The sequence below is a fragment of the Poromitra crassiceps genome (genome assembly GCF_964638095.1).
Source record: "Poromitra crassiceps genome assembly, chromosome: 22".
NCBI classification, from domain to species: domain Eukaryota; kingdom Metazoa; phylum Chordata; class Actinopteri; order Beryciformes; family Melamphaidae; genus Poromitra; species Poromitra crassiceps.
The window spans coordinates 13,670,131-13,693,954 of NC_139647.1; the positions used below are offsets into that span (position 1 = coordinate 13,670,131).

Below are 23,824 nucleotides of genomic sequence, written 5' to 3' on the forward strand. Positions count from 1 at the left end.
ACTAGGGATGACAAGACTCCAGACTCTTCTGAAGACAGCGATGATTTTATGGAAACTAGCGGACCTCAGTCAGGTTTAGACTCACGGAAAAACAGAGTTCTTGGGAAGAAACACTTTAGTTGCTCAGTTTGTTCTAAAAGTTTTGACTGGAGGGGAACTCTGCTGAGACACATGCAAACCCACACAGGAGAGAAGCCATTTACTTGTTCAGTCTGTGGCAGAAGTTTTGGTCAATCTGCACACCTGAAGACACACATGGTAGTCCACACAGGAGATAGCCCATTTAAATGCTCAGTTTGCGGTCAAAGTTGCCATCATTCTACACACCTGAAGACACACATGAGAATCCACACAGGAGAGAAGCCATTTACTTGTTCAGTCTGTGGCAGAAGTTTTGGTGAATCTGCACAGCTGAAGACACACATGGTAGTCCACACAGGATACAGCCCATTTAAATGCTCAGTTTGCGGGCAAAGTTGCCATCATTCTACACACCTGAAGACACACATGAGAATGCACACAGGAGAGAAGCCATTTACTTGTTCAGTCTGTGGCAGAAGTTTTGGTCAATCTGCACACCTGAAGACACACATGGTAGTCCACACAGAAGATAAGCCATTTAATTGCTCAGTCTGTGGTAAAAGTTTTGGTTGTAAAAGATATGTGAAGAAACACATGAAGATTCACACAGGAGAGTAACCATTTAATTGCTGTCTGTGGTAAAAGCTGTAGTCAAAATGGAAACTCACATGAGTTACTACACAGGAGAGAACCACGTTACTTGCTCAGTTTGTGTTTATATACAGTAATGTGTGTGTGTTTTCATTATATAATTATGTTCTATGGTTTATTGTTGTTGATTAGTTAGATCTAGCTAGGGTCACTGTCAGCCTGTTTCTGACTGAACAGCTGAGGAAAGTTGTGAACCTAAACTGGCAGAAAAAGGAAAAAGAACAACAGGAAATTATTATTTAAATGTTGTAATGGATGGGACAAATGTGTTTCGTAAAGCAGATTGAACTGCTAACTGTTCTGATTCACCTTGAGAAACCTGACATCACAATTGAATGCAATTTCATGCAGTTTCCATGGTGGATTAGGCCAATAAATGTGGGATTGATAGAAAAAGTTTTTCAGTGGATTCTGTTACCATTGGGCATGTAAAAAAAAATAATACTAAAAGTCTACCAAAAGGAAAATTCAGGAAAAGGGTAATTTTCAAGATGGCATCCGAGATGGCTGCCGGGAGCTTAAAGTGGCTATATCTCAATTACTATTCAACCTAGAAAGGTGGTTTTGGTGTCTGTTTTAGGGCTTAGCATGCACTCTATAACAACGCTGTTGCGGAGGGTGACAATGACACTGGAAAGTCTATGTAGCCAGACCCATGGAGGTATAGCACTTTGTATAAAGCTCTATTCAACTTGGATATAATGAAGTATACAACCTATTTTAGATCATGGTGTCTAACCTAGCAGTGTAAACACACCCTCGGTGAGTATGCAATATACTATAGGCTACACTGCAGAAGAAGAAAAAGGAGGTGATGAGATGGGTCTGTGAGATTGAAGATTTCAGAAAGGGGAAAAACTGTCAAAATAATAGACTGCAGTAGAAATGAACTAAAAGAGAGATGCCTCTAAATAGACTTTGTCCTGTAAGCTCCTCTACAACAAAGAGTGCCTCCAGATCATGGGCCAGCATTATTTGGAGCGAGCAAAGCAATGACTGGAATTCGACGTCCACCTCAAGATTCAGTTTTCATGCAATGCTGTGCTGGTGTTGCGAAAGATAGTCTCTCTGACCAGAGGGAATAATCAGAATCTGGGCTGAGGTAAAACCACACGGATGGCTTGTAATAAACCCTGCAATACTCTCAAAAGCTGAGAAATATGATGGCTGCCAGGAAGCTTTGAAGTTAGTTCTCCCCTCCTCTACCACCATCTGATGTTTCTCTCCACTGTCGTTTGTTTTGTTCTCATTAGTGAGCTGGCAAAGAGTAGCAGCATATCAAGTAGACATACAGGGACAGATCAAAACCTAAACTGTGTGTGTGTCTGTGTCTCTTGTCAGTGTGTCTTCATGTCTCCTAAGTTCAGTTCAGTTATGTTTATAGCCTGTTATCACAAACAGGTTTTTACATAGCATCATCTCTGTCATATACTGTATCTACACACAAGGTTACATACATCGTATTGCAGCAGGGAATAGCACGCACAACTCCTGGTTTTTATTAGGCAGCTTAATCGGTGCAGGTTGCAGGGAGATCGCAGGAACAGAGAGGCAACAGCACTCACATTAGAAGTAGCTCTTGAAGTTTTAATAGGGGCGAAGACAGACGTGTTTCAGCCTTAAGCCATCATCAGTGTAACCAGAACAAATGACAATGGGTTACATATGTACATATATACATAGGTGTGTGACCATCAGTAATGGAGTTCATCTGTGGAAGCTGCAATGCAGCCAATCACAGAGAAGGAGGTGAGGCTACAGCACAAACAGGCAATCAGCATCAATTACAGAGACAGGGAAATAGGCTATCATAAAGAGATAAATATATAGAAAAAAGATAGAAATATATATATAAACGACAGCATATAGTCATTTTACTAGATTATACATTACGAGACTACACAAACGCTGCATGTAACTTTAGACTGGGAGGAAATGGGGGCACCCGGAGGAAACCCAAAGAAAACATACAAACTCCACACAGAAAGGACCAGGGTGGAGTGTTAGATGATGTCACCAATGATGACGACTGTTAGATGATGTCACCGATGATGATGATGTCAAACACACAACCTTCTTGCTGTGAGGCAACAGTGCTAACCACTGTGCCACCCATCACATGTATCTACAGCAGTGGTCTTCAACAGGTGGTCCGTAGAGGCACTGCAGGGGGTCTGCCAATTTTTGTCAAAGTAGTTTGTGAACATTTAAAAAATGTATTTTAGACAAAAAATATAAATATTGAGTAAACTCCAAGCCTTAATAGGCAATAATGCACTACTATGGACAAATATGATTTACAAAGCCAATCTGATGAAGCAATATGTGAAACACGTTCGCCCCTTCTTGCCTTTTTAATCTAATCTATTCATACAACAGAAGTGTCAATCCTGATATCCTGACGCTGTATTAGAAATGTTATTATAGGCCACGCTTAAAATGCAACATATTTCATTTCTGTTTCTCTATCAAAATAATATTAATATGATATAATAATATTCATAATATATATACAGTCTATGCTATCAACCAAGGGTTCGTTGGGCTGAAAAAAGTTGATACCCCTGATCTACAGGACATCTTGTTAACCAATCAGTGAGCTATTTTTTGTATTGAATGTGCAGAGCTCCTCAACTCCCTGTTTTCCTCCATCCAGACCATCCAGCATCTTGCCCCTTCTCCACACCTGTGACAATGACACACACACACACACAGGTCAGGCTCAGAGGGCATGAATATTAACCTGTGACTGAAGTGCTGGCCAGGTTTCCTGAGCCATGGGGGTCTCTTGCTGCAGTGAGGCACTCGGGTGCTGCTTCCTTCATAGTGGTGTGATTGGACATGGTGGCCAAGAGCCAGCAGAGAGCAGTGACTCCCCCAACCTGGCCTGCTGTGGCACACTCCTTTAATGTCACCTGTCAGGCTGAGCCTTGAGCCGAATGCCTGTAGGCTACTCACGCATTAGTCTCACATGCCATTCCAATATGGTTATTAATGAACATGTGTGCATGGCTCTCTTTCCACCCCCCCCCCCCCTGTCACATTTACTTCATCATTCAACTGTCTGTAATTTCTCATATAGGCTTGAGCCTATAGAGGGAGGGGAGGGGAGGGGAGGGGGGCGAAGAAGTTCATGACATGCAGTACATGACATGGGCATAAAAATGTTGGTAGCTAGACAAATACCGTCTTGCATTCACTCGGAAAATTCACATTTGGTGGGCTGTCGTCTGAGATGCCTTCATAACCGCCCCCCCCCCCCCCCCCCCCCCCCCCCCGAACTCCAACCCAGTTTTAAGTAATTGATGGAGCGGAGGAAGAAGACGACACAGAGGAGCAGCAGCAGCAGCAGCAGCTGTCAGCAGCAGAGTTGCAATAGAGAGGATCGCCGGAGGGGATTGAGGCAGACGGAGACAGCGAGAGGCGATCGAGGGCGAGTAGAGGGTCTTGTTCAGGTGACCGAGCCGCGGCGGAGGCGCCCGGGCGGCATGTGTGATTAGGAAGCATCGCCACGGCGTCACTTTGCCGAGGTGGATTATTACTACAAAGTGAACAAGCCCTCCGAGCTTTTTGTTCATTTCACTTGACGGATTTTCTCCAGAATCATGAATATGTCGCCCCCAGACCGCAGGAAAAACATCCGAGCACTGGCTTTGGAGATTGGCATCCGAGTTCTGCTCTTCGGAGTTTTTGTGTAAGTATACGTACCCAGTTTTATGTTATTTGGCAGACCTATCCTGGCGTTATCTCCCCCGGTGTGTTTGTGCGTGGGGGGGGGGGGGGGGGGGGGGGGGGGGTAGCGTAGCGCATTCCGTTTCATGGCCGAAGCTATCCGTGCGCCCTTTACATGCAAACTGTATCCAGGTTAATTTGCCACGGTGTGGTGCTGCTGAATAAACAGCTCATTGTCAGCCCGCAGCTCAGCACCATGGACAGATCCCAAACGACTGGTAGGCTGCTACAGCATAGAGCCAGACACCGCAGTAACAGGTTGCATTATATTAATGGGAAACTTTGTTATTCATAATTCATTGAAACTGTAGGCTATTTCCATATTTTATGGTGACACTGCGGGGAAATGCCCCATCTGTTTGCCTGTTTGTTTGGAGAAGATTGATGGTTATATTTGTGGTTAGGTGGATAGTGATATTGTGTGCCTGCATGTGGTTTCGGGGTAGGATACGAAATGAAAGAATAAGATCTGCCAGCATCAGATAAGGGAGTTATTGTCCCAAGCAGCACAGTGACAGACATGCTCGATCGCCTTTTTTGTGACACTTTCTGCCGGGATGGTTGTGCTTGTGAAACATGAAATTAGCTCCTAAACTAACATAATTGTGAATTATTAATTGTTTGTGTGACCTGCTGCAGCTATCACAGCTCGTTGAATTGCGTTATGACTCTCATTTATTGATTTTCTGCTTGACGTGGTCCTGTGAAGCCCGCGGGTTCTGTTATCTCAAATGACTCACCTTTGCTGCGGCTTTCATTCCATCTCCAACGAAATCAGCTCCCCTGACTTGGGAGGGTCTCAGCCTATAGCCGCCCTGCCTGCCTAGCCTGTGTACACTATCATTAATATCTGTCCTTGGGCTATGTGGCCGGCTGCATGTGTGCTGTCACCCGATAACAGATTACACAGCCATGTAGCCTAGAAGAACCCGATACAGCACATTTGCAGTTATTCTACCATGTAGGGATTTGATCAAAGAAAATAATGAAAAGTGTTAGAGAGGTTCGGGCCCATGTCACGACATTGAAGCACAATGATAATGCAGTAATTTGTGTGTGTGTGTGTGTGTGTGTGTGTGTGTGTGTGTGTGTGTGTGTGTGTGTGTGTGTGTGTGTGTGTGTGTGTGTGTGTCAGTGTGTGCTTGTGTGTGTGTGTGTGTGTGTGTGTGTGTGTGTGTGCGTGCGTGTGTGTGTGTGTGTGTGTGTGTGTGTGTGTGTGTGTGTGTGTGTGTGTTTGGGGGGTGGTCTGAGGGGAGCAAATAGGCTATGTGCATGGGCAATTTTGGGCATGTAGCCTATTATGTGCACATGTGGGTTCAAGTTGATTGTTTGTTTGTTAGACCCGAAATGCACACAAGGAAAAACTCCCCATGAATAAGTTATCACAAGAGACCGTCTGGCTTGAAAGACTGCTAACAATACAATCGGAACCTCCGATTGTATTTACACTTCCTGTGACTCATAAACCTAGTCTGACACATATAATGTGAGTTAAACTAGCTTTGACCAGGTGAGTCAGATTAGTTTGAGCAGGTAAAACAGCCAGCGTTTTCAACAGGAAGTCGTGATACAATGGGCGGGCCTGCATAAGCAGCTGGGCAACATGTCTCCGCCCCCCTTTTCGGGGGAAATGCAAAAGACACTCGCCATAGATTTGAATGTAAAATAAAACAAAACAACAAAAGAAAACCACCAGTGTAACTACACCTATAGGCTACCCAAATGTTTGGTGAAGCCTGACAACTAGCCAGGCCTTCTCTTATTGGCTGGTCTCTCCCCTCGTGTCATATTGTAATGCAGACTCGGAGGAAGGACCGAACTTCCCAGTTTGAATGTTTTGCTATTTCCGGAAACCAGGAACAAACAAGATAAGTAGTACAAACAACACAAATGGAAGAAGTGTGCATCTGGTTTGATTTAACACTTGTGTTCAGTCTTCTGCGCCTCCCCCCTCCCCTCCCCTCCCCTCCCCCTCCCCTCGCCTCCCCTCCCCCCCATGCCGACTCCCGACTGCTCGGCCTTCTTCAGTGCCGCAAGGCAGTGGAAGTGCAAAATGAGTCGGAGCAGAAGAGTGGAACTGGTGGAATTGAACGAAACATTTGTGTGGACAAGAAAGGATTTTTGACATTCATGGCCATGGCAATTAATTGTGCGGAACAGGTCAAAGGAAAAAAGGAAAAGATTAAGATGATGATGGATGCAGCTAGAAGGTTCTTGAATGTTGTTGACATTTCCGGAGAGGAGATCGAGAAGGCACTGAGGGATGAGTTCCCGCCGACTGAGTCGTAGAATGGACATAATATATCGTGAATGGGAGCAGTATGGGTGGATACATGATGAACATTGTAAATAGATTCCAATATGATGAAGACAGCAAAATCCAGTCAATTCAGATAAGTTTAGGTTTAGTTCAGTAGATGGCGGTAATGCAACATTTTGGATGCCAACCGCCGTAAAACCAAACAGAAGAAGAAGAAGAAGAAGTGCCGCAAGACATTCTGGGTATTCTGGTGGTTACGTGTGTTGACTGGAAGCTCGAGCACGAGCATGAGGCACGAGTGTAACGTTAGCAGTAGCTTTGTTTCCATGTTATACTCACAGAAGTTTAATTTACAAGTAGAAGACTCGTATGTGCGGATATTATCACGAATATATAAAGTGGAACCCGGCTCCGTTAAGTTAACTCAGAGGAAGAAGACTCCGTGGACTCAGATTAATGGTTTAGCTGTGAAGCTAACGTTAGCTGTGAAGCTATTTATTGGAGCTTTGAAGGATAAAGTTGGTCAGTAAAGTTCAGGAGGAAAAGTTCTTGTCACTGTGTGAAAATTATGAAAATGTCTAAAGACCAGAAGCTGGGAGCTGTGGTGAAGCAGCACCTAACTGTGACTGTTGAAGATAAACTGGACACTGTGCGGTTACACAAAGAAGCCTTGCCTCCAGACCTCCAGCAGCTGTTGGTCATAAAAGAAGAGGTTCCCGCTGAGCAGCAGGAGTGGAGCCCCAGTCTGCACCAGGAGGACCCAGAGACCACACACATTAAAGAGGAACAGGAGGAACTCTGGATCAGTCAGGAGGGAGAGCAGCTTCAGGAGGACCCAGAGCACCCACACATTAAAGAGGAAGAGGAGGACCCAGAGCATCCACACATTAAAGAGGAACAGGAGGACCCAGAGCACCCACGCATTAAAGAACTCTGGACCAGTCAGAAAAGAATTGAAGCACTCTGGATCAGTCAGCTTCAGGAGGACCCAGAGCTCCCACACATTAAAGAGGAACAGGAGGAACTCAGGACCAGTCAGGAGGGAGAGCAGCTTCAGGAGATCCCAGATCATCCACACATTAAAGAGGCACATGAGGAACTCTGGACCAATCAGGAGGCAGAGCAGCTTCAAGGGCTGGAGGAGGCTCATATCACCAAGTTCCCATTCACTGCTGTCCCTGTGAAGAGTGAATATGAGGAGGAGAAACCTCAGCTCTCACAACTTCATCAAAGCCAGTCTGAGGAGAACAGAGAGGCAGAGCCTCTAGCCAGCTGCTCCTCAACTGAACAGATGAATACAGAGGCTGATGAAGAGGGCTGTGGAGTATCAGAACCAGCCACAAACTTATATCTTATATACTTATATCCAGCTAGTAATTCTCAACCAACTAGTCATGACAAGACTTCAGATTCTTCTGAGACTGAAGACAATGATGATGATTGGATGGAAGCTAGTGGACCTCAGCCAGGTTTATACTCACAGGAAAACAGTGAAGTTCATGGGAAGAAACACTTCAGCTGCTCAGTTTGTGGTAAAAGATTTGGTAATGAACCACACTTGAAGAGACACATGATAGTCCACACAGGTGTGAAACAATTTAATTGCTCTCTCTGTGGTAAAGGTTTTGGTCATAAAGGAGACTTGAACAGACACATGATAGTCCACACAGGAGATAAACAATTTAATTGTTCAGTCTGTGGTAAAGATTTTGCTCGTAAAGGAGACTTGAAGGCACACATGATAATCCACACAGGAGATAAACAATTGAACTGCTCACTCTGTGGTAAAGGTTTTACTCGTAAAGGATACTTGAACAGACACATGATAGTCCACACAGGAGATAAACAATTGGATTGCTCAGTCTGTGGTAAACGTTTTGGCCAGAAAGGAGACTTGAACAGACACATAATAGTCCACACAGGAGATAAACCATTTAATTGCTCACTCTGTGGTAAAGGTTTTGGTCAAAAATCATCCTTGAAGACACACATGATAGTCCACACAGGAGATAAACCATTTACTTGCTCAGTCTGTGGTAAAGGTTTTGGTCAGAAAGGACAGTTGAAGACACACATGATAATCCACACAGGAGATAAACAATTTAATTGCTCAGTCTGTGGTAAAGGTTTTACTCGTAAAGACTCCTTGAAAACACACATGATAGTCCACACAGGAGATAAACTATTTAATTGCTCAGTCTGTGGTAAAGGTTTTGGTCATAAAGGAGACTTGAACAGACACATGGTAGTCCACACAGGAGATAAACCATTTAATTGCTCACTCTGTGGTAAAGGTTTTGGTCAAAAATCATCCTTGAGGACACACATGATACTCCACACAGGTGAGAAACAATTTGTTTGCTCAATCTGTGGTAAAGGTTTTGGTCTTAAAGGACACTTGAAGACACACATGATACTCCACACAGGTGAGAAACAATTTGTTTGCTCAATCTGTGGTAAAGGTTTTGGTCAGAAAGGACACTTGAACACACACATGAAAATCCACAGAAGAGAGTAAACATTCAATTCAGGGTTGCATGGAAAACCTGGAAAAGTCATGGGATTTCTAAATCTTGATTTCCAGGCCTGGAATAGTCATGGAATTAGTATAATCCTTGTAAGTTTAGGAAAAGTCATGAAATGTTGCTGTCTGTAATATAATTGTAGCTCGCGTCTAATATGTGTAAATTTTATTTCTTCTTGTATTTTATATTCATATCTTTATGTAAAGTAGAAATTCCTGTTTTAGTTCAACAGCTTCCATGATGCAGTGACACTAAGCACTAAAACCAATATAAAGAGCAGCTGTGTCCTACTTGTCCATAGTAATAATTTCTGGTATTGATTCTGAGTCACATGACATGGAAATTATATTATCGATCATTGAAAACATGGAAACCTTTTGAAAATGTTAATTGCTGTCTGTGGTGAAGGGGGGGATTTGAGTGTATATGTCTATGTGGAATGGATGTTTTTGCTTTGTGGTCAGGTGTTTATGTATCACACAAAATACACAATTAAAAAATGATCACAAAAATTGCTAATGTGGTAAATGTTTGAGTCAAAATGGAAACAATGGCTCTGTTAGAAACTGTTCCCTATTGCAGGAATTATATAGGCAACATCAGATGGGCAACATGTCCCCGCCCCCTTTTCTGGGGAAATGCAAAAGACACTCGCCATAGACTTGAATGTAAAATAGAACAAAACACCAAAAGAAAACCACCAGTGTAACTACACCTAAACCCAAATGTTTGGTGAAGCCTGACACCTATAGGCTACTGAACAGGCCTTCTTTTATTGGCTGGTCTCTTTCCCCTGTGATGTCACCCTCTTGTCACATTGTAATGGACAAGAGTGATTGATGACTGTCTCATTATGCAGATCAGAGGAAGGATGGAGCTTCTCAGTTTTAGTTCTAAGAATGTTTTACTTATATTCAAATGTAGACAATAGAGAAAAAACTAATTGTGCATTTCTGGAAATCAGGAACAAGGAGAAGCACTTTTGATTTTCATATTGGAGCTATGTCATTAGCATATTCACCAGTTCATATAAATTTCTTGGATTTACTTTTGATACATTTGACGTTTGAAGAGGGCATTAGTTAGTGTGTTGGCCGACACTGCTGGTAGAGCCCTGGCTACAGTAATGAGTAAAGTGAAAACTTGGTTATGCTACATTATCAAGGCTTTATGATGCATGTGTGTCACCAATGTTGTTTTATGCAGCTGCAGTTTGGGGAAGTAAGGAATTGCCCAAGGTGAATGCCATCCAAAACTGCAATCCACTGCTTTTTGGGCGCATAAATGTGCACCTGCGTTGGCTTTTCAAGGGGACATGTGTTGGGAGCCGTCTATCTAATATGCCAGAGAGTAGAGTAGCAAAACAAGTGTTTAACTGGGATAAAGCACATAACTATCAATGGTGTAAGGATATGAATGCTGTTTTCAGGGAAGCTGACCAGCAATTTATTTTCAGAAACAGTTCATGTTGTAATGCTCATTAAACATCGATTATTTCTTGACTATTAAGAAAAATGGGCTAATGACATCAAACCAAAACTCAGAATATAATATCCAAATTAAAAATATATATAGTCCAGAACCTTAGGTTACATTACCCCTGGATAGATCCAGAAGATCTCTATGTGCCCATGAGAACTGGTACCCTCCCTCTGGCAATTGAGGTGGGCAGGTTCAATTATATTGCTGAGGAGGAGAGACTTTGTACTGTATGTGAACTGGGTGTTGTGGAGGATGAATTTCAGTTTTAGTTTCATTGTAGCTACACGAGGAACCAAGACTGCCTTTATTTCAGTTAATGCAAAATAAGAAACCTGAATTATTCTGGTCAGGAGATGACGTTAAGTTGGAATGGCTATTCAGAGAGGAAGTCTTGTTTGGCCAGTTTTATTGGAAGAGCTTGGAAACCGAGAATGGAGAAGTTGTTTATCTGAAGCTGAATCAATTAAAGTTTTGTTTTGAGTGCAAAATCACACCAGTGTCTCAATACACTTTCCATTAAACAACAGCATGATCAAAATAATCAATTAAAAGACAATGAACAGTGAATAATGAATAATACAATGAACATAACAAAAACACAATTTAATAGAGTAAAAACTTCAATTAAGGCTAGGATAGAGTAAGAGAAATGACATAAAGCTAGGGTAAGACAGACAGACAGAAAGACAGACAGACAGAATGTGAGGGTAGGAGAAAGATGAGCCTCAACGCGAGACTCATCAGTCAAGAAGGGTCTGTGTCAAGCCCAAGCCAGCAGTGCTAAGGTAGCCTAAGTCATATGACTGTGAAAACTATTAGCTTAGGTTTTGAGTCTAGATTTAAACATTTCAACTGAAGTAGCTTCCCTGACTGTAAGTGGTAGCTTGTTCCTGGTCAGGACCAGAAATATAAGGGATGATGTCAGAAACATATGGTGCACGTCCTTGTAATGATTTAAATGCTAACAGGAGCACCTTAAAGTCAGATCTTGTTTGAACTGGGAGCCAGTGAAGGGAGGTTTACAGGGTTGGAGCATAGACTGTAAATATAGGGTTGGATTAGGCTGAATGTGATCACATGTTCTAGTTCTAGTTAGTATTCTCATCTAGGTAAAATAACTACAAATAACACAAATGGAAGAATCATGGTATGTGTGCATGTGCTTTGATTTGTCTTGCTAAGTGTTCTCTGATTGTTTTGTTGTGTTCTCGTTCAGTCTTCTGCGCGCGCACCCCCACCTCCCTCCGCCTAGTGGCCGCTCTCCCTCCGCCCCCCTCTCGCTCGGCTTTCTTCAGTGCCGCAAGGCATTCTGGGTATTCTGGTGGTGACGAAGCTCCCATGCGCGAGTTAGCCGTAGCCTACTGCCTGTAGCGTATTATTTCCAGGTTTGCATAACTTAGTTTAATTTACAAGTAGAAGACTCGTATGTGCGGATGATATTATCACGAATATATGAAGTGGAAACGGGGCTCCGTTAAGTTAACTCGGAGGAAGGAGAAGCCTCGATGGACTCAGATGAATGGTTTAGTTGTGAAGCTAACGTTAGCTGTGAAGCTATTTATTGGAGCTTTGAAGGATAAAGTTGGTCAGGAAAGTTGTGGAGGAAAAGTTCTTGTCACTGTGTGAGAATAATGAAAATGTCTAAAGACCAGAAGCTGAGCGCTGTGGTGAAGCAGCACCTAACTGTGGCTGTTGAAGATAAACTGGACGCTGTGGGGTTACACAAAGAAGCCTTGCCTCCAGAGTCAGACCTCCAGCAGCTGTTGGTCATTAAAGAAGAGGTTCCAGCTGAGCAGCAGGAATGGAGCCCCAGTCTGCACCAGGAGGACCCACACATTAAAGAGGAACAGGAGGAACTCTGGATCAGGAGGGAGGGAGAGCAGCTTCAGGAGGACCCAGGGCACCCACACATTAAAGAGGAACAGGAGGACCCAGAGCCCCCACACATTAAAGAGGAACAGGAGGACCCAGAGCATCCACACATTAAAGAGGAACAGGAGGAACTCTGGACCAGTCAGGAGGCAGAGCAGCTTCAAGGGCTGGGGGAGGCTCATATCACCAAGTTCCCATTCACTGCTGTCCCTGTGAAGAGTGAATATGAGGAAGAGAAACCTCAGTCCTCACAACTTCATCAAAGCCAGTCTGAGGAGAACAGAGAGGGAGAGCCTTTAGCCAGCTGCTCAACTGAACAGACGAAAACAGAGGCTGATGAAGAGGACTGTGGAGGATCAGAACGAGCCAGGAACTTATATCTTATATACTTATATCCAGCTAGTAATTCACAACCAACTAGTCATGACAAGACTTCAGACTCTTCTGAGACTGAAGACAATGATGATTGGATGGAAGCTAGTGAACCTCAGCCAGGTTTATACTCACAGGAAAACAGTGAAGTTCTTGAGAAGAAACACTTGAGCTGTTCAGTTTGTGGTAAAAGATTTGGTAATGAATCACACTTGAAGAGACACATGCTAGTCCACACAGGTGATAAACAATTTAATTGCTCAGTCTGTGGTAAAGGTTTTACTCGTAAAGACCGCTTGAAGACACACATGATAGTCCACACCGGGGCTTATCAATTTAACTGCTCAGTCTGTGGTAAAGGTTTTGGTTATAAAAGAGACTTGAAGAGACACATGATAGTCCACACAGGAGATAAACCATTTAATTGCTCACTCTGTGGTAAAGGTTTTGGTCAAAAGTCATCCTTGAAGGCACACATGCTAATCCACACAGGAGATAAACCATTTAATTGCTCACTCTGTGGTAAAGGTTTTGGTCAAAAGTCATCCTTGAAGGCGCACATGCTAATCCACACAGGAGATAAACAATTAAATTGCTCACTCTGTGGTAAAGGTTTTATTCATAAAGGAGACTTGAAGAGACACATGATAGTCCACACAGGAGATAAACAATTTAATTGCTCACTCTGTGGCAAAGGTTTTGGTCAAAAATCATCCTTGAAGGCACACATGCTAATCCACACAAGAGATAAACCATTCTGCTCAGTCTGTGGTAGATGTTTTACTCGTAAAGACCACTTGAAGACACACATGATAGTCCACTCCACACAGGAGATAAACAATTAAATTGCTCACTCTGTGGTAAAGGTTTTACTCGTAAAGACCACTTGAAGACACACATGATAGTCCACACAGGAGATAAAACATTTAATTGCTCTCTGTGTGGTAAAGGTTTTGGTCATAAAGGAGACTTGAAGAGACACATGATAATCCACACAGCAGATAAACAATTTAATTGCTCAGTCTGTGGTAAACGTTTTGGTCAGAAAGTAAACTTGACCAGACACATGAAAATCCACACAAGAGAGTAAACATTCAATTCAGGGTTGCATGGAACACCTGGAAAAGTCATGGGATTTCAAAATCTTGTTTTCCAGGCCTGGAAAAGTAATGGAATTAGTAAAATCCTTGAAAGTTTAGGAAAAGTCATGAAATTGTTGCAGTAATCTTCTTGAGGATAACCTTCAATGTAATTTAAAATAACGGTAAATGTATTCCCCGTAGCTGTTGACGTAATGTAGCTCACGTCTAATATGTGTCTATTTTAGTGCTTCTTGTATTTTATATTAATTTCTTTATGTAAAATTGAAATTCCTGTTTTAGTTCAACAGCTTCCATGATGCAGTGACACTAAGCACTAAAACCAATATAAAGAGCAGCTGTGTCCTATTTGTCCATAGTAATAATTTCTGGTATTGATTCAGATTCACATTACATGGAAATTCTATTATCGATCATTAAAAAGTCATGGAAACCTTTTGAAAATGTGTGTTAGCTCTGTTAATTGCTGTCTGTGGTGGAGGGGGGATTTTAGTGTTTATGTCTATGTGGAATGGATGTTTTTATGCTTTCTGGTCGGGTGTTTATGTATCACACAAAAAACAATAAAAAAAAATGATCACAGAAATTGCTAATGTGGTAAATGTTTGAGTCCAAATGGAAAAAATGGCTCTGTTAGAAACTGTTCCCTAATGCAGGAACTATATAGGCTACATCAGACGGGTAACATGTCCCTGCCCCTTTTTCTGGGGAAATGCAAAAGACACTCGCCATAGACTTGAGTATAAAATAGAACAAAACACCAAAAGAAAACCACCAGTGTAACTCCACCTAAACCCAAATGTTTGGTAAAGCCTGACACCTATAGGCTACTGAACAGGCCTTCTCTTATTGGCTGGTCTCTTTCCCCTGTGATGTCACCCTCTTGTCACATTGTAATGGACAAGAGTGATTGATGACTGTCTCATTATGCAGATCAGAGGAAGGACTTTAGTTCTAAGAATGTTTTACTCATCTTAAAATGTAGACAATAGAGAAAAAACTCTAATTGTGCATTTCTGGAAATCAGGGACAATAAGAAGCACTTTAGATTTTCATGTTGGAGCTATGTCATTAGCATATACACTGGTTCATATAAATATCTTGGATTTAATTTTGATACATTTGACGTTTGAAGAGGGCATTAGTTAGTGTGTTGGCCGACACTGCTGGTAGAGCGCTGGCTACAGTAATGAGTAAAGTGAAAACTTGGTTATGCTACATTTTCAAAGCTTTATGATGCATGTGTGTCACCAATGTTGTTTTATGCAGCTGCAGTTTGGGGAAGTAAGGAATTGTCCAAGGTGAATGCCATCCAAAACTGTGCAATCCACTGCTTTTTGGGTGCATAAATGTGCAGCTGTGTTGGCTTTTCAAGGGGACATGTGTTGGGAGCCTTGTTTGATCAAACAAAAAGGTGAAATGTTGAGATGGTGGAACCGTCTATCTAATATGCCAGAGAGTAGAGTAGCAAAACAAGTGTTTAACTGGGATAAAGCACATAACTATCCATGGTGTATTAAACATAGATTATTTCTTGACTATAAAGAAAAATGGGCTGACACCTGGCTCAAACCAAAACTCAGAACATATATCCAAATTAAAAATAGATATAGTCCAGAACCTTAGGGTACATGATGACCCCTGGATAGATCCAGAAGATATCATGCCCAGTTAAGAACTGGTACATATATTTATATTTACATTTATATATTCACAACTTAGTATTAAAACGTACAAATGTTTGAATTGTAGAGCTGTTAAGATGTTTTAAGATAGTTAACGTCAGTAGCTTAATATTACATAAATCAGTTTTATTCTCGCGCTTGCAACCATTTTGTAAGATTAGGTGTTGCAAATCCAGAATGACACAGACACGGTGAAACCAGGAGGCAGCCCTCTGCTATCCCAACAGCAGGTTTCTATATTAAATACTGTCTAGGCAGTAAGAGGAAAGACTGTGTCGAACCCAGGTCAATTGTAATAAAGTGGCTACCGTAATGTGTGTGTGTGTGTGTGTGTGTGCGTGTGTGTGCGTGTGTGTGTGTGTGCAGGACAGGTATATCAGCTTGTGTGTGCCATGTATGTGTTTCTGTGTCTGTGTGCTTGAGGCAACATGAAAAAAAAACAATTTCATGCTATTTCACATGTGCAATGTTCCACAGTAGCGCCCCCCCCCCCCAATAAATGGGACTTGATCACAATAATGAATTGAATGTTACTGCCCATATCCCCACTCAGTGCACGGCAGGCCAAGCCTAATAAACTCTGTTTGTTATGGGGGCTAATCATCTTCATCTGCTCTGTATTTACAGCATTGAACCACCACTGTTTGAAGTAACATCACATTAAATTCACGGTGAAAGCATCTCCTGGATGCTGATACAATGAAATAAACAACTTGCATACGATTATGGATTATAGTTTGACTCTCATACATGAGCAAATTCACAAACAGACACACCTCAATTTCTACATAATTGCCCTTTATCGATATCGTATCATGTATCGATGCAAAGTGAAAACATATATACTGTATATAGCCTACTCCCTCCCTACTAGATATTAGGCCGCGCTTCGCACACTCATTTCTAGGGTGGAGACTCTGGAGATGATGCACCATGTGTGCACTTTTTTCTGGGTGTTACCAAACTCCATCGGGTTCCCGGCACCGCACTCCCCAAGGTTGAAGTCGATCGGATGAACGGTTCTCAAGATAAACCGCTATTTGTGTTGCCAGTAGGTGGCACTGTGACTATATTTGCGTGTCCAAAATTGGGTACTGCACTCTGTCCGGTTCTTGGCAGCGCACTCCCCAAGATTGAAGTCGATCGGATGAACGGTTCTTGAGACAAACCGCTTTTTGTGTTGCCAGTAGGTGGCGCTATGACAATGCTCATGTCCGAAATCTGGCACCACACTCCGTCAGGTTCTTGGCAGCGCACTCCCCAAGTTTGAAGGTGATGGTTCTTGAGATAAAACACGTTTTGTGTTGCCAGTAGGTGGCGCTATGACTATGCACGTGTCCAAAATTGGGCATCGCACTCCGTTGGGTTGCCAGCAGCGTTTCCTTTTGGGTCACATTTTTGGTTACACTCGAGAGAGGCAGTATCTTGAGTCTATCTCAAGCTGTGGTCGAATGCATTTCCTTGAGCCTAGCAGTGATTGTTATATAGAACAAGCCTTTTGCTCAACAGATAAGAAGACACAGTGCTCCTCTGGCTCTGAAGGGAAACAGTCCTTTGTTCCTGTCTCACCTTGACACCTGAGGCGAAGCCGGCATGATTGGGGCGATGTAATCTTTGTTTTGGTGTTTACTGAAGGTATAACGGGCAGGTCTTGGGGGGGGGGAACTGCCATTTCCTCCTTCCTTTTTGCTGATTTTGCAGTCAGGTACTGTATTTCCTTGCTTCCTTAGTTAAAACTTTGCTTTTCCCATTAGGATTCCATGTTATTACTTCATGCTGTTTACTACAGTATGAAATTGTTTACTCTGCTGTACAGTATGAAACTGTTTACTCTGCTGTATTGAATTGTGGCAACTACGAGAAAGAAACAGTTGGCATGCTCATTTTGCAGTTCATATTCCTTTGTCATTGTGAGCATGCACCAAGGGATGGATGGTAAAAATGAATTCATTGATTGTTTTTGGGCTTATAACCAGAGCAGAAATATCAGAGGGGCATCTTTGATCAGAGATCACACATTCTTCTTCTGATTAAGGAGATGCCAGCGCTTTCATTGCCTTATATCCTACCAATATAATTGTGCAAAGAAGAAATGCCAGCTGAGCGGGGCGATCCCTGCGAAGCGGGCGAGACCTCGAGGGCAAAACAACGGAGGCACGGTAGAAATGAGCCAGGAGGAGGAAGAGGAGGAGGAGGAGGCGCGGTAGGAATGAGCCATGAGGAGGAAGAAGAGGAGGAGGAGGCACGGTAGGAATGAGCCATGAGGAGGAAGAGGAGGAGGAGGAGGCACGGTAGAAATGAGCCATGAGGAGGAAGAGGAGGAGGAGGAGGCACGGTAGGAATGAGCCAGGAGGAGGAAGAGGAGGAGGAGGAGGCATGGTAGAAATGAGCCAGGAGGAGGAAGAAGAGGAGGAGGAGGCACGGTAGGAATGAGCCATGAGGAGGAAGAGGAGGAGGAGGAGGCACGGTAGGAATGAGCCATGAGGAGGAAGAGGAGGAGGAGGAGGCACGGTAGGAATGAGCCATGAGGAGGAAGAGGAGGAGGAGAAGGCACGGTAGGAATGAGCCAAGAGGAGGAGGAGTCACGGTAGAAATGAGCCAGGAGGAGGAAGAGGAGGAGGCACAGTAGAAATGAGCACAGTCAGTGGGCATGGCGATCTGGATGCTATATAGAAAGGAGCGCCCTCTATTTCTAGTCTTTTTAAACCATATGGATTGCAACACCACAATGCATGGCGCTAATTCTCCGTTTTTCTAAATGTGGTTTGGTCATGTGGTGGTATGTTGTTTTATGATATTGTAACAGCACAGGCGAGGCTGGTATCGAACCCGAGGTCTCCAACTTACAAGCCCACCACGTTGACCATCAGACCAAAGGGACAATTAATCCCCTTGGCCAAGGACCAACGTGCCGCTTTATACATGGAGACCCAGGATCGCTACACTATGTTTGATGTATTGCTACTAATTTGCACCTACAGTGCTGACTGTCATCCACACCAAATGTGCGTTGCTGCCGCACAGAAAACCACATCTCTCTCTACCCTCTGAGGACTGCCTCTGTTTGTATGGGGGGAGAGGGGGGGGGGCGGGGTCAAAAGTAACACTGCTGAAATCAATGCATTATTCACATCCAAATTCTATTAAAGATGACCTACCTTTTATTTATTTTGTGTCTGCCCTTGCTTACCAAGCTGCCTGTCTGCCCCAGGCCCCCAGGAGAGGCACTGACCTTAGCGATGGTCTAAAGTACTGTTTGTGACGTTAGCTTGACCCTGTGCTATCACAACACTGCTAATGCCATGCAGTGGTCACAGCATGGTAGTGTAATCATCATCCCAGGAGCCTCACGACTCCCTGCAGTCAAGCAAAAGCTCAATCTAAATGGAAATTGATTTGAGTCATTTGACAAAGTGGAAAAACAAAAGCTGAAAACAGAAACAGAGAAAAAATATAAAGATTTTTTTTTGGTCTGATGTTTTTTTCTGTTTCAGCTACTTGGGAGGATAATGAGGTTGGTGCCATTTTGCCTTCCATGTAATCCATAGCAAAAACAATCAAGAGCTTAGACAAATAGCAAGAAGTAATTTCTTCCTTGAATGGTTGTGAGGCAGTGTTCATGTTCTCAATGTTGAGTTGAATTTGCTACGTTTTTGTCCCCGCAGGCTTATAATAGATGGCTTGATACTTGGATGAGCAGCAGATACGTCCCAATCTAGCAACATATTTGCTCTTAATGAGAAAATGGGAAGATAGCGGAGAGCGAGGGAGGAAGAAAGAGACAGAGAAGGAGAGAGGACATGGAGTGAGGGAAGTCCAGATTGTTGTTTTCAGATTTGACCAGACCAGAGGCAGAGCAACAGCAGACGGAGAGGCCTTTTCATCAAATAACAAAAGCACCTAAACCACTTGAGGAGCTCCTTAAGATCGAGCAATCTAAAAGCTTCTGGATGGAGTATTTCTCCAGGAAGGAAGGTCGTTACTTTAAGGACTGATGCAGGCTGCAAAACACAAAATGGCTTTGTTTGTGCCGACTGCCGAGGGTAACAATTTGGGCAGGGCAGAATCGACCCTCGGATATTACATGGAACTACTGTGGTGATAGAGCGGGGACATCGTCTATCGTAGACCCGATCGTAGACTGGCATCATGGCAGTATGTCCCAACACTGCTACATAAGATGATATGCCCAAGAGTTGATCTAAATACCCCCATGTATAATGTTTTGAGCTTAAGGATGAATTGACATTTTGATATAGAGAGAGAGTTGTCAAATGAGGTGAACAGAGAGAGGCGGCCGATATGCTGGTAAGAAAGAGCAGGCAGCCATCCTCCCTCCGAAGCGAGCGCGCCTCAGTGCATAATGTAATGTTATCCTCTCAGAGGAGGGCTTATGGAGCAGCCCCAGGATACAGCCCAGAGCCCTAGCTGGCAAGCCTGGGAAAAGCCTTGTGAGATGTTTGAGGAAGAATAGAACGTCAGGCCAGAGTGTTTAAGAATAAGCCGATTGTTTAGCTTACACGTCGGGGTCTCTTGCGTTGTGCTTTGGAGGAAAAGCTCTTTGTAGAGGACACATGGCCTGTTTCTGTATAGGGGAGAGTGGGGTGAGTTGTGCCACTTTTTACTTGAGGTGTCTTTAAAGTGAGGGCATGACAGTAATGCCTCCAACTACAATATGTAAATATATTTCAGGATGTTGTGCAGCACTGGGAACACTCCCTTTGGATCTTAAATAAACTGTTAAAAAAAATATGGCTATTCTTAAAAAAGTGGTCTCTTGGCACAACTTGCCCCTGGTGCGGGGTAAGTTGTGCCTTTGGAGAGAATACGTTGGGGTAAATTGTGCCATTGATTACTGAAGTAAAACAGAACATTTTCATCTCATATACTGTAATGCTATATCAAAGCAAGACAAAATAAAGATAACACTAAAGTCCAGTGTACTATAACAGGGTTAAACAAGGCTAAACGGTAGCAGCAGTTGACCTACATATTTAACATTTTCAGAAATAAAAACGATGTTCAAAATGAACAAAATCAACTATCACAGAGCCAGGCTACACTTGCCAATACTGCAATATTCTTTAACAAGGTCTATTTAAACATTTAAGAACAAAATGAAATAAAATTTCACTAAATCAACTGCAACTGCACTGGCACAACTTAACCCAGGCCTTTTGGCACAAATCACCCCATCCCCACCATTTTAACAAACTTTAGCTGGTTTGGAGCTAACATCATGCTAACAGTATAGCCTCATATTGTAGCTTACTAAAACACTAACACATGTGTGAAATGTTTTCAAGCTTGTCTATAATTGTTCAGACACAACAATCAATAAACCTTGATCATAAAAATTTTACTTTGAGAGGCAAAAAACAGTTTTTTGAACTTAAATGTGCTTAGATCTTGTGCCATCTGCCTCCCTTCTTTGCAGAGTGAGTAAAATGGATCCCTCTTCAAAAATGTGTGGTCACATGACCAATTTCTTCTATGGTTTTCTAGATACAAGGGGTGGCACAACTTCCCCACTGGCACAACTCACCCCACTCTCCCCTACAGTAGTTGATATGTATGTATGGTGGTGGTGGGGGGGGGGGGATGGGATCCTCTTCTCTCTGCTTCTAAGAGCACATTTTGTGGCAACACATGTCGCTGCTATAAAAAGCATCCATCATCGCAAACTCCAGGTCCAACCATTTTATCGTTGGATGCACTCAACTTAAACAAGAGTCGCTGACATTTTTTTACTTGCCGCAGGCTGATTGCAGGAGGTACAGTAACTGCTATTGTAAGTGTGGGCGCCAAATAGTGGGAATTGAGGTACTGACTCCCCAGGCCCCCCCCCCCCCCTCCGAGCTGATGAAATTCCCCCAAGGTGTCTGATCAAAAATGTGTTTTTATTTGTTTGTTTGTTTGTTTTTGTCCTCCAGTATTATGCCTCAATAAGTTATACTTTTAGTTTGCAATGCTGTGGTTTTGAAATGGGGTTTGGTTGAAATCTATAAAACCACAAGCAAATACAGCTTTATCATAATTATACAGCAACATCTGTGGGATCTGAGAGAATTGGAATTGGAAGCAAGAATACAATTTGGCAGAGTCAAACGAAATTGTCCTTCCCAGACAGATTTGGTTTGCTTTTCAGCATGGCGTCCCCTTAATTGATCAGTAAATGGGTGTATTTTGGTTGTCAATGGATATTTGTTATCGATGCAATAATGGTGGTGTGTGAACAAGAGGAAAGTTGCAGTGGGCCCAGTCAGAGTCTCTTCCACGGCATTATGGTCCATATTTCCTCGTGTTACGTGGGAGTGTCTGTGCTTGATTGTTCCTCTCCAGGCCCTCCCCCCTGTGCTGTCAGAGGCTGCAGCTTAAAACCATGGAGGGACAGACAGTCAGCCCCAGTGGGCCATCGTGACAGCTTGGTGCTGTGTGTTGGTGTATACAAAATTCCTTACAGCTTGGTGCCGTGTGTTGGGGCTTCCCAAAACTGTGTTGCACACAGCATGGTGTGCTGTGTGCGTGGTGCTTAGCACTTGTGGATCGGTGTCGGTCAAAGAAAGCTTTCTCAACTCTTCTAGAGAGTGTGACTCTCAGATTGAGAGTGGGGCACCTGGTGACTCTCTTCGAGAGTGTGGTCAGTTTATTTGGTTAACCTCAGCTTTTGTCTTATAAACCACTCTTCCTCTGTTTCAGGAAGCAGTCCTCAGTTGGTTCGATTTGCACCTTTTTATTTCACCTTATTTTAGTAATAAAACCTGATTATTGTAAATGATCTCTATCTCCTTTGTCCCCCGGTTTTTTTGTGTTTTATATGTTACATCCTTTCTCCCCTGGTCAAACTTGGGAACGTAACGCCTAGCTAAACTATAATGTGAGACATTTATACTGTACATCTATAGTTGCTTTAATCTGCTGTCCTTTACTCAGTGTGGCAGACAGTTTGGCAGTGAATCACACACAGATCATCCAATCCCAAATCACATCTTGTTTGCTTTGTCACCTTTAGCTGCATCGCTACTTCAGTCAGTCAATTCAAGTTAATATACAAACCGTTTGGGCAAATTGAATGAGCAAGGTCAAAATGGATCGCTTCTCAAGCTAACGAAACCCACAGGCCCTGGATACAATGGAAAGAAAATGTCCCTTTAAACAAAGCCAGAGTCTTCCCCTATTATGCCGGAGTAATGTATTCTATAGAAGATAAACAGACAGACAGAAAAGGCCAAAGGAGTTGGACGGACGGAGTAAATAGACTGTGCGGCATATAGCCGATATTGGCATCCATAGTAATCTAATAACCTAATGCACAAAGGAAATAAAACGTTGTGATGTGAAACTTTATTTATCAAACAAAAACAACACAACCAAATCAGCGTTTGCATTTCCCTATCGAAACTAGAACTACAGTATATATAGGCTGCTACAGCATACAGGGGGGAAATTGAAGCATATATTGCTTGATCATATAAAATATTACAGGTGCTTCAGCCAAACGGCAAAAATAACAAAGTTAAATGATAAACAGCATGGAGGAGGGTGTGTGGGGGGGGAGGGGGGCTTGACAGAAATAAAATCCAAGAATCATGGAATGCACTTTTAAGCCTGGCACTCACACACATTTCCTCTTGTAGTTCTAGTTCAATGTGAAGCTCTGCCGCCCACTGAAAACATTGGGGACAAGCTGGAGGCCAGACGGAATCGCAGAACCAAACAGAATGTGAGTTCACCTGATCCGGATGGGTTTACCAGGCTAGGAGACGCAAAGATGTTCTTTCTTCCTCCTCTCCACACCTCGTGCACACATCCATCCAGAACCTTTTGAGATAGCTGCTACAAACAGACAGACACCAAACGCCCCTCCAACTCTGTTGGCAGAGGTAAAAAAAAAAAAAAGGTAATATCGTGGTATATTGTCAAACCGTGACAATAATCGAACAATGAAAATATATTCTTACATCCCTCGTGGAGATGGTACTTGTGATAGACTTGGAAGCAGAGAGAGAGAGAGAGAGAGAGACAGGGGGACATTGATATAAACAGAGCAGAAATGACAGCGAG

General features: G+C 43.0%; 1 protein-coding gene across 1 annotated transcript in view; it reads left to right on the top strand.

Annotated features, from left to right (window-relative positions):
• Positions 1-4,337: 4,337 nt before the first annotated feature.
• plpp4 (phospholipid phosphatase 4) overlaps positions 4,338-23,824 on the top strand; it is a gene marked incomplete at both ends in the record, with an annotated part of 66,142 nt that continues 46,655 nt past the window's right edge. Inside the window, one exon of the mRNA XM_083658469.1 lies at positions 4,338-4,426. Within this exon, the coding sequence (XP_083514595.1) occupies positions 4,338-4,426 (89 nt within the window). The remainder of the gene's footprint in view (positions 4,427-23,824) is intronic.